Below are 13,684 nucleotides of genomic sequence, written 5' to 3' on the forward strand. Positions count from 1 at the left end.
CTTGTCTCCGGGAACAGACCCGCCCCGCGGCGCCGTCGCTCGCGTTAGAAGAAGCGGAAGAAGATGGCGCTCACCAGGTGGGTTGTTGGTTTGGGTGGGCGATACGGAAGGATCTGGTAGTGCCCAGCATTGTAATTTTCCTGCCTATCCTCTCCGTCCAGGGATCTGGCTAGGGGCACAGAAAGAAGCGACTCGATACTGTGGCTAGGGCCGGCCGCCGCGACGGCTAGGCCTCGCCGAAGCCGGGGTCTTTCCCGAGTGGCCTCCAGGGTTGAATTGGGTCCCTCGGACGGGCTAAACGCTTCGACGGGACCTGCGGAGCTGAAGAGTTGCACGGGTGTTTGGCTGAAGCCCGTGGGGGCTGCCGGGGACGGGGGCGTGTGTGTATGGAGTGGGAGAGGCGCGCGGGATGCGATGCGCGGCGCTCCGGCCAGTGTCTGCGATCGCCTTTCTTTTGCATTTCTCTGTCCACTCTTGCGGCCCCAAACGAGGACTCCTGAAAAGAGGGACCCAGAACCGACCGGGGGCAATCTGAGACTTAGCCCCTATCGGTGGCCGCTGGCTGCTCTTCCTAGGCGCCACCGCTCCGCGCTTGGTAACTTTGAATCTTAAAAGAGAATTTCGCCGGTCAACTAGAATGGCCTGAGATCGCGACCTTTCCCGGTTGCCTTGGGAACCGTAAGCCCAGCGCTCTCTGCCTTGAGATAAGGTGCTCTATGTGGAAGAAGTTACGTAACTTCGTGGGCGACCTTGCTGCCCCGTCGCAGTAAGAAAACTTTCCACGCGGACTTGGCAGGTGTGGTCTGCAAGTTAACAGAGGGTTGTGAAGGAAAAGACACGGGCTGGAGCTCCTCACACATCCCTATCCAGGCTGATGACACTCTGAATCCTAAAAAAAAAATGTCTGAAGGAGATCTTTATTTAGGGAATGACTTTACAATACCTTGGTGTGTCCCAGAGGTTAGTTACAGAGAGGCGAAATCTACCCTTAGCCACAGGGAAGATTCGGCCCAAGACAGACACATATCAAAGTGTTCATTTATGTAGATGATAATTTTGAGCAAGGGGAAAAAAGAGAATTAGGTGAAGTGAACCGTGTGCGTGAGTTTATGAAAAAAAAAAAGATGGAATTGGAAGTGGGTAGACAGGGGTGTGGAGGGTATGGTGTGCTGAAAATTGAAACAGTGCAGTTGTGAGGTGGCCAGCGACTTGGTTTTTCTTATGCTGTTTGTTTGTATCTTCTCAATGTCATCCGTAATGAATCAATAAGCATGTTTCTCGCGTTCTAGAAGAGGGTTGGAGAGAATCTGCTTTGGACCTAGTGGGTCAGGCGTGCACCAGTGAGCACACTTGAAGTGAGCAGTGTTGCCGGACAGCCCTCAGCCTGTGTAATCTGACCCTGGCCCCAGCTAGGGTCAGAGTTGAATAGATTCAAACATCAGGTGTCAGAAGCTTTGTGCATGTTGGGTTGATTGTTGAGTGAGATAGTAGGAACTTCTTCCTATACCTTTACACTGTCTTACAGAGCTTGTATTTCAGTGGTACAGACTGTGAGGGGAACACACCAGGAATGCATTTTCAGTTACTGACGACTAGGAAGAAAATAAGGCATTAGAGAGAGGGCGACTCCAAATTAGGAATTCTGGTGGCCATTTTGGACAAGCTACTCAGAAAATAACTTTAGGAAAGTGGAATTAGTAGAGCAAAACTATAAATGCTAGATCCATAACCTTTAAAGGGTTAGGAAAAGAGTTTACCATAAAAATATAGAGCGAAATTGTTTTTAATAAATATGTATTTCATGGCTGAGAGAACAGCATGCATAAAACCCCTGCAGTGTCTTCAGGGAAAGGCGGCAAGGCTGTAGGAAGGGCGGGATGTTGAGGGCAGGGCAGCCCGTGAGGGTCTACGGGGCCCCTGCTGTCGCCTGAACTGCCTGTGGCAGTTAGGATCAAGGAAGCGGGATTCACTAGCCCTGTCTTAGTTGCTCCTGGTCTGGTGAGAGAAGGCCAGGTCGGTGAGTACTGCACACTGGTAGGCTGAGTACTCTGGTGACCGGACGCAGAGGGTCTGGTGGGAGCGAAGGTAGGGGAAGCCAGCCCAGAAGGAGGAAATCCCGGGATAGTTCCCCCACAATTCAGACTTTTATGCAGCTCATATTGAGTAGTATCCAGGGACTCTGCCAATGGTTCATTTGTATCTTAATACTTAAGAGCCTTATGAGGCAGATAGCTTTTGTGATGTATTGTTACAGAGAAGTAGGCAAATTTCGAGGGGTTCGTAGGTACCAGGGTAATAAGTGGCACAGGTAAGGACTTGAACTCTGGGTTCGAAGCCATCACACATGGTCCTCCCACCACCCCGTGGACCACGCTAGAGGCCTCTGCTCGGTGCTGTCCTACTGTCTGCGCTCCCTCCTTGTTTAGTTTGTTTGTAATTATGGATTTCTTTGATTGATTGGTTGATTGATTGTCTTTCTGCACTAAGAGACATAAGCTGTTTATACTCTTATCACCATAGTACCTGAACCTGAATAACCAAAAAAAAAAAAACCATTAAAACAAAAAATGAGAGAAAAGAAACCGAGTAGCTTTGCATTAAGCTGATATTCCAGTGTGGGCTACCACTCCAGATGGGATACCAGCTTTTGCAAATATGGTCATAACCTGCAACCTGCCCCAATAAATATTTTTAAATGGAGGAAAAAGTGCTGTTGTTTGCTCAAGCATGCTTTCTGGACCAAACCCACTGTGGAACTTGAACTACTTTTCCATTCATCGTGTTATTCATCTACTGAAATTCTCTTGTGGTGCTTTAGGATATCACTGTAATACTCTTTTTTTTTTTTAGATTTATTTATTTTTATTGGAAAGGCAGATATACAGAGAGGAGGAGAGACAGATACGAAGATCTTCTGTCCATTGATTCACTTCCAAAATGGCCACAACAGCTGGAGCTGAGCCGATCTGAAGCCAGAAGTCAGGAGCTCTTCCGGGTCTCCCACGTGGGTGCAGGGTCCCAAGGCTTTGGGCCATCCTCGACTGCTTTCCCAGACCACAGGCAGGGAGCTGGATGGGGAGCAGGGCTGCTAGGATTAGAACCGGTGCCTATATGGAATCCTGGCGTTCAAGGTGAGGACTTTAAGCTACCTCACCAGGCCCTGTAATATAATGTTTAAAAGTTGTTAGGAATGGTAGCACTTTCACAGGTCCTGCCTCTGACAGTGGGGCCAGGATTTGGTAGCTGGTGCTGAAAGAAAACCCCCAACTGTATCTTTGCCCTGGGACTTGTGCCAGTGGCGGTAGATACTGAGTGGGACAGGAACCATGCTGTGGTTGGTATCTTGCTGTTTCTTTGTCCTGCTGCTCTGACCTGAGACCTTCTCCCTTTTTGCCGTGTGCCATGAAGAATGAAACATTTTTAGGGCCCAGGGCGTGGCGTAGCGGCTGAAGTCCTCGCCTTGTACACGCCAGGATTCCATATGGGCACCAGTTCTAATCCCAGTAGCTCTGCTTCCCATCCAGCTCCCTGCTTGTGGCCTGGGAAAGTAGCTGAGGTCGGCCCAAAACCTTGGGACCCTACATCCACGTGGGAGACTCGGAAGAGCTCCTGGCTCCTGGCTTCAGATCGGTGCAGCACCGGCCGTTGCGCTCACTTGGGGAGTGAATCATCAGTTGGAAAATATTCCTCTGTTTTCCCTCCTCTCTGTATATCTGACTTTGCAATAAAAATAAATGACTTTAAAATAATGAGTACTGCCATAACCTTTGAGAAGTCTTCTCCCTTGCTCAAGGTAAAACACATTATAGGAGAAATCCTCTCAGATGGACAAAATGAAACAAACAGATTAAATGTGAGAGTTTATAAAATTTTCTTTTTTTTGCTTGCAGCTTTTTACCTGCACCTACGCAGCTCTCTCAGGACCAGCTTGAGGCTGAAGAGAAGGCAAGATCCCAGAGATCGAGACAGACCTCGCTGGTGTCGTCTCGGAGAGAACCGCCCCCGTACGGATACCGGAAAGGCTGGATACCTCGGCTCTTAGAGGTAAGTGGGGACCTCTAGTTTGGATGTGTTAAACGTTGCTGAAATTTATCATAGCACGCTTTTCATTAACTTCAAACCCTAGAACCTCTGACCGGGAATGTCAGTGTGAGAAGCAATCTGATTGTAAGCTATCGCTCTTCTTGTCTTGTAAGTCAAACTTACATAGATACAAAAGAAACGAACGTACAGCTTTGAAGTATGTGTTATACCATATGGAAAATAATGGGAAATTAAGAGATGAAAATAAGGGTGATCGGAGTGGATTTGCTGGTGGGCTTCCTCCAGTCTGCATCGTGCCCCGTAACCCTGCGGGGACGATTTCAGCAACGCTTCCCCCGCTGCTGTCTTTCTGTTCACCTTGAGAATTTAATGCATGCCTGCTCTACAGACGGATACATTTTTAGGAAGTGTAAGACACAAAATTTGAAGGTGAATTTGGGGAAGGAGAATGTGGGATGATTTTTCCGTATCTCTAGCTGATTGTAAAATAATACATTTCCCTGGTAGCACTTTTTCTCCTGATCACTCACAGTCCCGTACATCAGTTCACTACATTTGCTTTCCCCTGATTTCAGGGCCGCCTCCCTCCATGACCCTCTTTCCTAGGTCGGGAGGAAAAAAAGCGTTTGAGACTTAGATCTCAGCAACCTACCTGCAGTCTCGCTCTGTCCCATTTCTGCCATTCCCCTGCCACCAGACTCGGTACAGAGCCTAGAGGGTGACTCCCCGACTGGCTCATGTCCTGTCCTAACACAATTCCCTGTGTCTTCCCTCAGCTGCTCTCTGGGCTTTGTGAGTTCTGGTGTGCAAAGGCAATCTTACTAACGGTTATTAAGAGATTTGTTGCTTTTCTCTCTCTGATAGAATAATTTTCAAGAAGCAGAGAGGAGGTAGTGTCCCCGTCTCTGGGCGGAAAGGCCCTGAGCAGCCCTGGCTGGTGGAGAGGTGGGGTGTTCTGAGGGACCTGGGGGTGCATTGGCCTCTCGGTAGTTACAGAGTCCTGGGCTTCATTTTATCTCCTTGTGTGTCAGCACTATGACATTCAGCTGCCAGTAGCTTTTTAAAATATTGATTATCACAGTTTTATGTATCTAGGTAGAACTGAGTAGTTGATTTGAAAATCAAACCAAAATGAGCAGCTAATTTGGAAATACTGTGGACGCTTCTTGAAAGGAGTGAATATTCTGATGGAAGAAAGCGTTTTGTTCTGGTTACAAAGTGAAAGCTATGATTTCTGTCAAGCTCAGTGACGACATAATACTACCTCTAGAGTTCTGAAGTGCTTATTATAGTTGAACTCTAGCAAATCTGGGCGTGTGTGATGGGCATGGATGCCATGGACAAGAAGCACTTTTCTTAGGAACACTTTAGATATCCCTGCTTAATTTACAAAGAAATATCTCCACTTTATTTTGTTGGATTTCAAAAATTTCAAACCTCTATTTGGCAGGTGGTTGTATTGTACCTAGAAGCTCATACCCTAGGTCTAATGGAATCCTGCTTAGTGTTCTGTAGAAGTGGATATATTCCTAATTTTTTTTCCATCAAAACCTAATGATTAATTTTAGTGTTTTCCTGTCATTTTGTAGCAGTGCAGGCTGAGTGTCCCTTTCCTGAAGGCCTTGAAGCCAGAGGTGTTTCAGATGTCAGCACATGGGCGCAGTCTTGACCAGTCATGTGTCACTAATCCAAACACCTGAGTTCTAAACTCCAGGATATTTTTCAGGGTCATGCTGGTCCTTGTAAAACTTTGAATTTTGGATTTTCAGATTTGGGATGTTTGACCTGTATTGAGTCAGATTTTTTAAACCAAAAGGATAAAACTTCAGAGACGTGAGAAATAGGAAGCTTCGGCACAGGTGTTGTTTCGGAGTGTCTTAACTCCACGCTTGGGATGCCTGTATCTTACATTCAAAGTGCCCGTCCCTACAGTTCTCATCTGGCTTCTGACCGATGCACCCTGAAGGCAGCAGAGCATGGCCCAAGTACTTGCCTCCTTGCCACCTGTGAGGGAGACTAGATGGAATTCTGGCTCCTAGTTTGAACCCGGCCTACTCCTAGCTTTGTGGATATTTGGGGAATGAACTAGCAGGTAATAGGTTCATCGATATTTCTTTGTCCTTTTCCAATAAACAAATAGTTTTTTAAAAAGCCTTTGAGAGCCTGGCGGCATGGCCTAGTTGCTAAAGTCCTCGCCTTGAACGTTCCAGGAACCCATATGGGCACCAGTTCTAATCCTGGCTGCTCCACTTTGTGTCTAGCTCCCTGCTTGTGGCCTGGGAAAGCAGCCGAGGACAACCCAAAGTTTTGGGACCCTGCACCTAGGTGGGAGACCTGGAAGAGGTTCCTGGTTCCCGGCTTCAGATCAGTGCAGTACCGGCCATTGCGCTCACTTGGGGATTGACTCACTTGGGGAGTGAATCATCGGACAGAAGATCTGCCTCTCTCTCTCCTCCTCCTCTCTGTATATCTGACTTTGTAATAAAAATAAATAAATCTTAAAAAAAAAAAACCCTTAGGTTCAAGTTCTGCATGTACCAGCTCCAGAATCTTGGAGAAATCACTTATTCTGAACCTGAAGTTTTTCTGCATGGAAATATGAGGATGTTGAGGAATTGCGAAGATTAAATGATATGAGTAGTGTTTTGGAAATTATACTAAGGTGTTTTGTTTGAAAATTATGCTTGATATTCATGTTTATTTAATCTGCCTTTTTAAATATTAGACTTAATTGACAGACTTCATTTAGTATGTTTTACTTTAGAACTTAGCTCTCTTTCCTAAGTAGTCATATATAATTGCTAGTGAAAATATCATTTCTAACTTCTTCCTGTAATATTTATTTCTCATGTGACTATGAATAAATGATACAGTTCTTTACATTTCTGACATAACTATAGCCTCACCTTTTCTTTGCTTATTAAGTGTGTAAGGCCATGTCAACTACTCTGAGCAAAGTAGCCAGTTCTCCTAGACCCTGTGTCACCTTCAAACTAATCACAAATCCGAGAGCTTGGTTTTCATGTCTTAGCCCACTAGAGTGTAAACTCCTGGGTCCAGTGTCGTGGCAGGGTGGGTCAAGCTTCCACTTGTGAAGCCAGTATCCCATACGGGTTCTGGTTTGTGTCCTTGCTGCTCCACTTCTGATCCAGCTCCCTGCTACTGTGCCTGGGAATGCAGCAAACGACACCTTAAGTGCATCTTGGACCTCTTCTTCCCACGTGGGAGACCTGGACTGCCCAGCTTCTGCTGTTGTAGCCATTTGGGAGGTGAATCAGCTGTTGGAAGATCTCTCTCCCCTCTCTAACTTTGATTTTCAATATACAACTAAATCTTAAAAGAGTGAACTCCACAAGATCAGGGACCTTTGCTGCTTTATTTACTATGATGTCTAATTCCTTGATGATTTTTGAATAGATAAATAAGTATCCAAGTATCTAGGCCTTTGAATTGTTATTAACTATTCTTGTTTCTTTCTCTGCCCCCCTCTTTTTTAAAAATATACAGGATTTTGGAGATGGAGGTGCTTTTCCAGAGATCCATGTGGCTCAATATCCACTGGATATGGGACGCAAGAAAAAAATGTCAAATGCACTGGCCATTCAGGTAGATCCTGAAGGAAAAATTAAATATGATGCGATTGCTCGACAAGGACAGTCAAAAGACAAGGTAATCTCTAATTGATTTTTTTCTATTGATAGCTATTTGTGAGGAATTTTTAAAATTGGCGTAGAAATGATCACTCTTTTGCTATTTGGTCTATATTCCAATTAAAATGTTAGAGGCCAGCATCGTGGTACGGGGTCAGGCTCCCGTTTACGTTACAATGCCGGCATTCCATTTCAGAGTGCTGCTTTGAGTACTGGCTACTCCACTTCCAATCCAGCTCGCTGCTGAAATGCCTGGGAGAAGGCCATGGAAGATGGCCCTGCCTTGGGTCCCTGACATCCACGTGGGAGACCCTGATGGAGCAGTATGCTCCTGGCTTTAGCTTGGCCCAGCCCATTCTAGTCATTTAGGGAACAAAACAAGAGATAAAAGATGGAAGAGCTCTCTCACCTCTCTTTTTCCTTCTGCCTTTCAAATTATTTTAAAGGCTTGGTGCGGGGAGAGAGAGAGGTCTTCCATCTTCTAGTTCATTCCTTAGATAGCTGCAAGGGTGGTGTGGGGCCAGGCCAGAAGCAGGAACCAGGAACAAGAATTTTACCTCAATCTCCCACATTGGTATAGAGTTCCAAACCCTTGGGCTATCTTTTGTTGCTTTCCTAGGACATTAGAAGGTCCAGCCTCAATAAATCTTGATTCTTTTTATTTATTTATTTATTTTTTTAAGAAGCTGGATCTGGTGCTGTGGTGTGTTGGTGTAGGCCCCTAAATGCGGTGCCAGCATCCCACATTCCCAGCTGCTCTACTTCCTATTCAACTTCCTGCTTATGGCCTGGGAAAACAGCAGAGAATGGGCCAAGTGCTTGGGCACCTGCACCTATGTGGAAGGCCTAAAGGAGGCTCCTGGGTCCTAGCTTTGGATCATCTCAGTTCCAAGTGTTGCAGCTATATCGTTGACATAATAAAAGGGCTAGCATGTAGCCTAGCAGTTAAGTATGCCAATGTCACACGCTGAAGTGCCTGACTCCAGCTTGTTGCTGATCCAGCCCCTGGGAGGTCACCACAGTGGCCCAGGTCCTTCTCTACCTTGAGAGACCTGAAGTGGCATCCTGCAACAATCAGCCCAGCACTGTACAACCCCAGCCTTTGTGTGATTTTTGGGAATTGAGCCACTGGATGGAATCATGTGGGTTCTCAAATAAGTTTTAAAAAGGAACAATTAATTAAAATAATAGCAGGATTTTTGTTGTTGGGTTTTTTTTTTCTTTTTCTTTTCTTTTTTTTTTTCCTTTTTCTTTTTCACAGCAGGTAGGTAATGTGCCAATGTCATTACAAAATTTGGAGGGAACACATGTCACAACCATGTGTCAACAAAACTATGATGCTTACAAACCACAAAAGGATCCTAGCAGTTTTAAAAAGAATACTGTTTTATTTTTATTGGAAAGGCAGAGCAGATTTACAGAGAGAAAGATCTTTCATTTGCCAGTTTTCTCTCCAAATGGCTGCAGTGGCTAAAGCTGAGCTGATCTGAAGCTAGGAGCCAGGAGTTTCTTTTGGGTCTCCCACACAGGAACAGAGTCCTAAAGCTTTGGGCCATTCTCCACTGCTTTCCCAGGCCGTAAGTAGGGAGCTGGACAGAAAGTGGAACAGCCCAGACATGATCCAGCACCCGTATGGGATCCTGGTGCTTGCAAGGTAAGGATTTAGCCATTTAGCCAGTCACTGAACCCCTAGCATTTTTTTTTTTAAATCTGTAATGCCAGGACACCAACAAAATTGGAATTTTAATTTACTTCCGTACTTACTTTAATATAAAATATGTATGATTGCACAAATTTCTTTTGTCCTAGATTAAGCAAAAAACTATCGTTTGCCATCCAGATTTGTGATCTTTGCTTACAAAGTAATAAAAAACTGCAGAAATAAAATTTACTTAAAATAAGCTTTGTCACAGACCAGCTATGCTCGGAGCCAAGGAACTATTTTTAAGAAGACCTACTTTGATTTCCTTGTAAATAAATGCTCAAGATAGAAGTGAAAGATTTCTTTAGAGTTGATGATGTTGGGAAAAGTGTGCTTGAGAGCCTTCAGCTCCTCTCTCTTGCCTCTCCCACACTTTCTCAGTTCCCCTCCAAAATGCCTGGCAGCTCCTTCTCTGCTGTCTGCCTCATGGCTGCTCATCTTTTAGGGAAAGCAGTTATCCAGTCACACAGGCTTGTGTCCTGTTTCAGCTGGGTTCTCTTGGTTCGCTCTTGGAGCTTTAACTCCTAATGGCCGTCCTATCTCATTAGCAGGTGGCTCCCCCGGCTGTTTTGGCGGTTACAAGAAAATCACCAACTCTCTATCCTTCTCTTGTGTTTGTCTTGCTTCCCTTTATATGTATTTTCCCCTCCCACCTACTGATTTCCCATATATTATTACAATAGTATAGTCCTTCAGAAACAACAAGTCCAAAATTCTGCTATTTAAGTGTATCCTGACACTGCAGGTGTAAGCAGTGGTAGAAGGGGCAGCATCCTATTGTCACCCAGCATCCTGTATTTGTCTTCCTACCCAACATTTTTTCTTCTTGCTCTAAACAGTTTCTTCTTCTTTTTAAAGATTGATTTATTTTTATTGGAAAGATATACAGAGAGGAGGAGAGACAGAGAGGAAGATCTTCCATCCGCTGGCTCACCGGGATTAGAACCAGTGCCCATATGGGATCCTGGCACATTCAAGGCCAGGGATTTAACCGCTAGGTTATCGTGCGAGGCCCTAAACAGTCTTCTGAGGACATCTGTGGCAGCCTGCCGCCTGCAGCTCTAGCATCCCATATAGGTGCCAGTTCAAGTTCTGCTTGTTCCACTTCCAGTCCAACTCCCTGCTAATGTGTCTGGGAAAGCAATTTTTAAAATGGCCCAAGTGCTTGGGCACCTGCACCCACATGGGAGACCTAGTAATTCCTGGCTCCTGGCTTCTGTCTAGCCCAGCCCTGCCATTGTAGCCATTTGAATAAACCAGCAGATGGAGAATAACTATCTCTCCCTCTCTCTTGATCTAACTCTACCTTTCAAATAAAATAAAGCTTAAAAAAGAAAAATTCCTGCTATCCGAACCTATTCTTGCCTTATGTTTACTGATGTATTCTGGATCCTGATCCCTTACCCTTTTTTGATAATCTAATCTATTCTTCTCAGTTCCCTTTCACCTCCCTTCGTGGCTTCATCCTGTTGGCATTTGAATTGACTGGTTTTCCTCTTTCAAAAAAAAAAAAAAAAACTTTAACTGTACTCAAAGCTTCCTCTAACTACCATGTGTTTCCACCTAATTTTCTTCACTTTCCTTTGGGGTTCTTAGAGTTGTTTGTGTTTTGTTGTGCTGTTGTTTTGTTCTTGTTAGTATTGTTGTTGTTGCTGTTGTTTTGTCCTCTCTACTTCGCCTTCCTTTCACTCTTCTGTTGACTGTAGTGAGGCCTCAGCATAACCAGTTTGTCAAAGAAGCTCCCTGGGAAAGGTTGCCAGCGCTGCTGTCACAGCACAATTTCAGAGTAAAATGATTTGTTTTCCCTCCGTGGCTGCACTTGCTGCCTACAGGGCGATGACTGTCCCGTCTCCATGGGCAGGGCTGTCTGTTTCCCTAAAACATTAATTACTTAGTTGTAAGGCTAAATGCATGATTTGCCATTTAATTTATCTGTTACATTAACAACTTAGTAAATGGCAGCAATATTTCTCTAATTGCCAAGCCAAGAGCCCAAGAATCCTTTCCGTTACTCATTTTTTAGTGTTGGCGTTCTTTATTTTCGTCTTGTTGAAGAGCAGAGAAGGGGATGGAGAGAGAGGACAGTGCTTGCAGTGGCCAGGGCTGGCCCAGGTCAAAAATGGGTACCAGCTGCTGCACCTGGGTCTCCTGCCAACGTGGCAGAGCTCAAATGCTTAAGCCGTGATTTGCTGCTTCCCAGGATGCACGTTAGCAGGGAGCTGGAAAGGAAGCTGAGCAGCCTGAGGCTACAACAGGCACTATGCCGTGGGCTGCAGGCATAGCAAAGCCTCAGCCTGGGTCACTGTGCCGCAGTGCCCTGCATGCTCGAGCTCTCAGTAGCTTGCCTTATAATAACTACATATTATAGTGTAAAATAAATAAATAATTTAAAAATATATTTTATTTTTATTGGAAAGGTGGATTTACAGAAAGAAGGAAAGACAGAAAGTAACTTCTTCCATTCAGTGGTTGACTCCCCATGCTGCCTCAACTGCTGATGCTGAGCGGATCAGAAACCAGGGGCCAGGAACCTCTTCCAGATCTCCCACGTGGCTGCAGGCTCAAGGCTTTGGGTCATCCTCCACTGCCTTCCCTGGCCACAGGCAAGGAGCTGGATCAGAAGCGGAGCAGCCAGGACTAGAATCAGACCTGTATGGGATGTCAGTGCTAGCGTGAGATGGATTAGCCAGTTGAGCCATTGAGCCAAGCCCAATAAATACATTTTTTTTTATAAAGATTTATTTATTTTGATTGGAAAGTCAGATATACAGAGAGGAAGAGAGACAGAAAGGAAGATCCATCCGTTGATTCACTCCCAAAGTGGCTGCAACGCCGGAGCTGCCCTAATCCAAAGCCCAGAACAACTTCCAGGTCTCCCATGAGGGTGCAGGGTCCCAAGTCCTTGGGCTGTCCTTGAGTGCTTTCCCAGGCCACAGGCAGGGAGCTGGATGGGAAGCGGGGCCGCTGGGATTAGATCTCAGGCATGCAAGGCGAGGACTTAGCCGTCAGGCTACTGCACAGGGCCTATTCCAATAAACAAATTTTTAAAAAGGAAGCAGAGACATGGATTTTCATGGTTTAAAGGAAATGGGGATTGATTCCATACCATTATTCAGGAGACTGATTAATTATATATTCAGGTTTTTAAACTTTTTATATAGTATGAAAATTTCTGATTTATTTCAGAATGATCTAGATTACTCAGAAACTAGGGAACACTCACTTAAATAATAATAGTGAAGGAACAGGCTGACGCTTTGGTGTAACAGGTTTGAATCCTCCTGCAGCAGCAGCATCCCACACGGATACCGGTTTGAGTCCTGGCTGCTCTGCTTCCTATCCAGCTCCCTGTCCATGTCCTTGGAAACATTCAAGGATGGCCCAAAGCCTTGGGCTTCTGCATCTACTGTGGGAGAGTTGAAAGAAGCTCCTGGCTCTTGGCTTCAGACCAGCCTAGCTCTGGCTGTTGTAGCTGTTTAGGGAGTGAACCAGCACATGGGAAATCTGTTTTTTTCCTCACTCCAGAGCTAAGCCAGTCCGAAGCCAGGAGCTAAGAACTTCTGGATCTCCCATGCAGACACAAGGTCCAAAGCTTTGGGCAGCCTCTACTGCTTTCCGTGTAAGCAGGGAGCTGGATGGGAAGTGAAGCAGCCGGGACATGAACTGGCATCCATATGAGGTTCTGGCACTTGGCAAGGCGAGGATTTTAGCCACTGAGCCATTGTGCCGTGCCCAGATGAAATTTTTAAGGTCAGTTTTTAGTGATATGGCCTTAATGCACCGACCCCTCACTCTTCTGACTAGAGTCAGCTGTGAGTCCTTTCCGACGGGAGTACTCATGGAGGGTGGTGAGCCCAGGCAGTGCACACGGATCGGTGCTGCAGCTTGTCAGCATCAGACATCATGTGTGGTCCCTTACCTGATGCCTGTTACCATTTCTGAGAAAAACAGATTTTAATTATGATGGTATTTTTTTCTGGGAAATTGATACCTTAAAGTAGATAGTTCTATCAGGCCTAGAATCTGAACAGCTTTAGCAAGTAATAAGGCATCTCTAAAATTTAATTATTCATTTGTACAAAAAAATTGTGACTTAAATACTACCAATGGACTAGACATTGTTTTAGCCCCTGAAGACAGTTTAGTGAATATTCTCATCAATAATGTGGATATAATCAATGTGCATACTCCTAGGGTTGATAGAACAGGTTAAATTAGTCAATATAGATAAAGCCCAAATGTGGCATTCAATAAGTGCTCGGTAATGTTAACTGTTGCTACCATTTCT

General features: G+C 45.2%; 1 protein-coding gene and 2 non-coding genes across 4 annotated transcripts in view; 2 read left to right on the forward strand and 1 right to left on the reverse strand.

Moving 5' to 3' along the window:
* SNW1 (SNW domain containing 1) overlaps window positions 1–13,684 on the forward strand; it is a 25,034-nt gene continuing 11,350 nt past the window's right edge. Inside the window, exons 1-3 of one of the 2 annotated variants that reach the window (XM_040975228.1) lie at window positions 1–77; window positions 3,891–4,044; window positions 7,552–7,713. In XM_040975228.1, coding sequence (XP_040831162.1) covers window positions 64–77; window positions 3,891–4,044; window positions 7,552–7,713 — 330 coding nt within the window. In that variant the 5' untranslated portion in view covers window positions 1–63. The remainder of the gene's footprint in view (window positions 78–3,890; window positions 4,045–7,551; window positions 7,714–13,684) is intronic. The other variant, XM_040975229.1, reaches the window with a different exon arrangement.
* LOC121153291 lies at window positions 3,194–3,323 on the forward strand. The gene has a single exon (XR_005883376.1). It is a non-coding gene; the product is annotated as a small nucleolar RNA SNORA30/SNORA37 family (small nucleolar RNA).
* Window positions 8,953–9,054, reverse strand: LOC121153253. Its single transcript, XR_005883350.1, has one exon. It is a non-coding gene; the product is annotated as a small nucleolar RNA U13 (small nucleolar RNA).

Source organism: Ochotona curzoniae, unplaced genomic scaffold (assembly GCF_017591425.1).
Source record: "Ochotona curzoniae isolate NIBS_2020 unplaced genomic scaffold, NIBS_Ocur_1.0 contig_2688, whole genome shotgun sequence".
Classification (NCBI taxonomy): Eukaryota; Metazoa; Chordata; class Mammalia; order Lagomorpha; family Ochotonidae; genus Ochotona; species Ochotona curzoniae.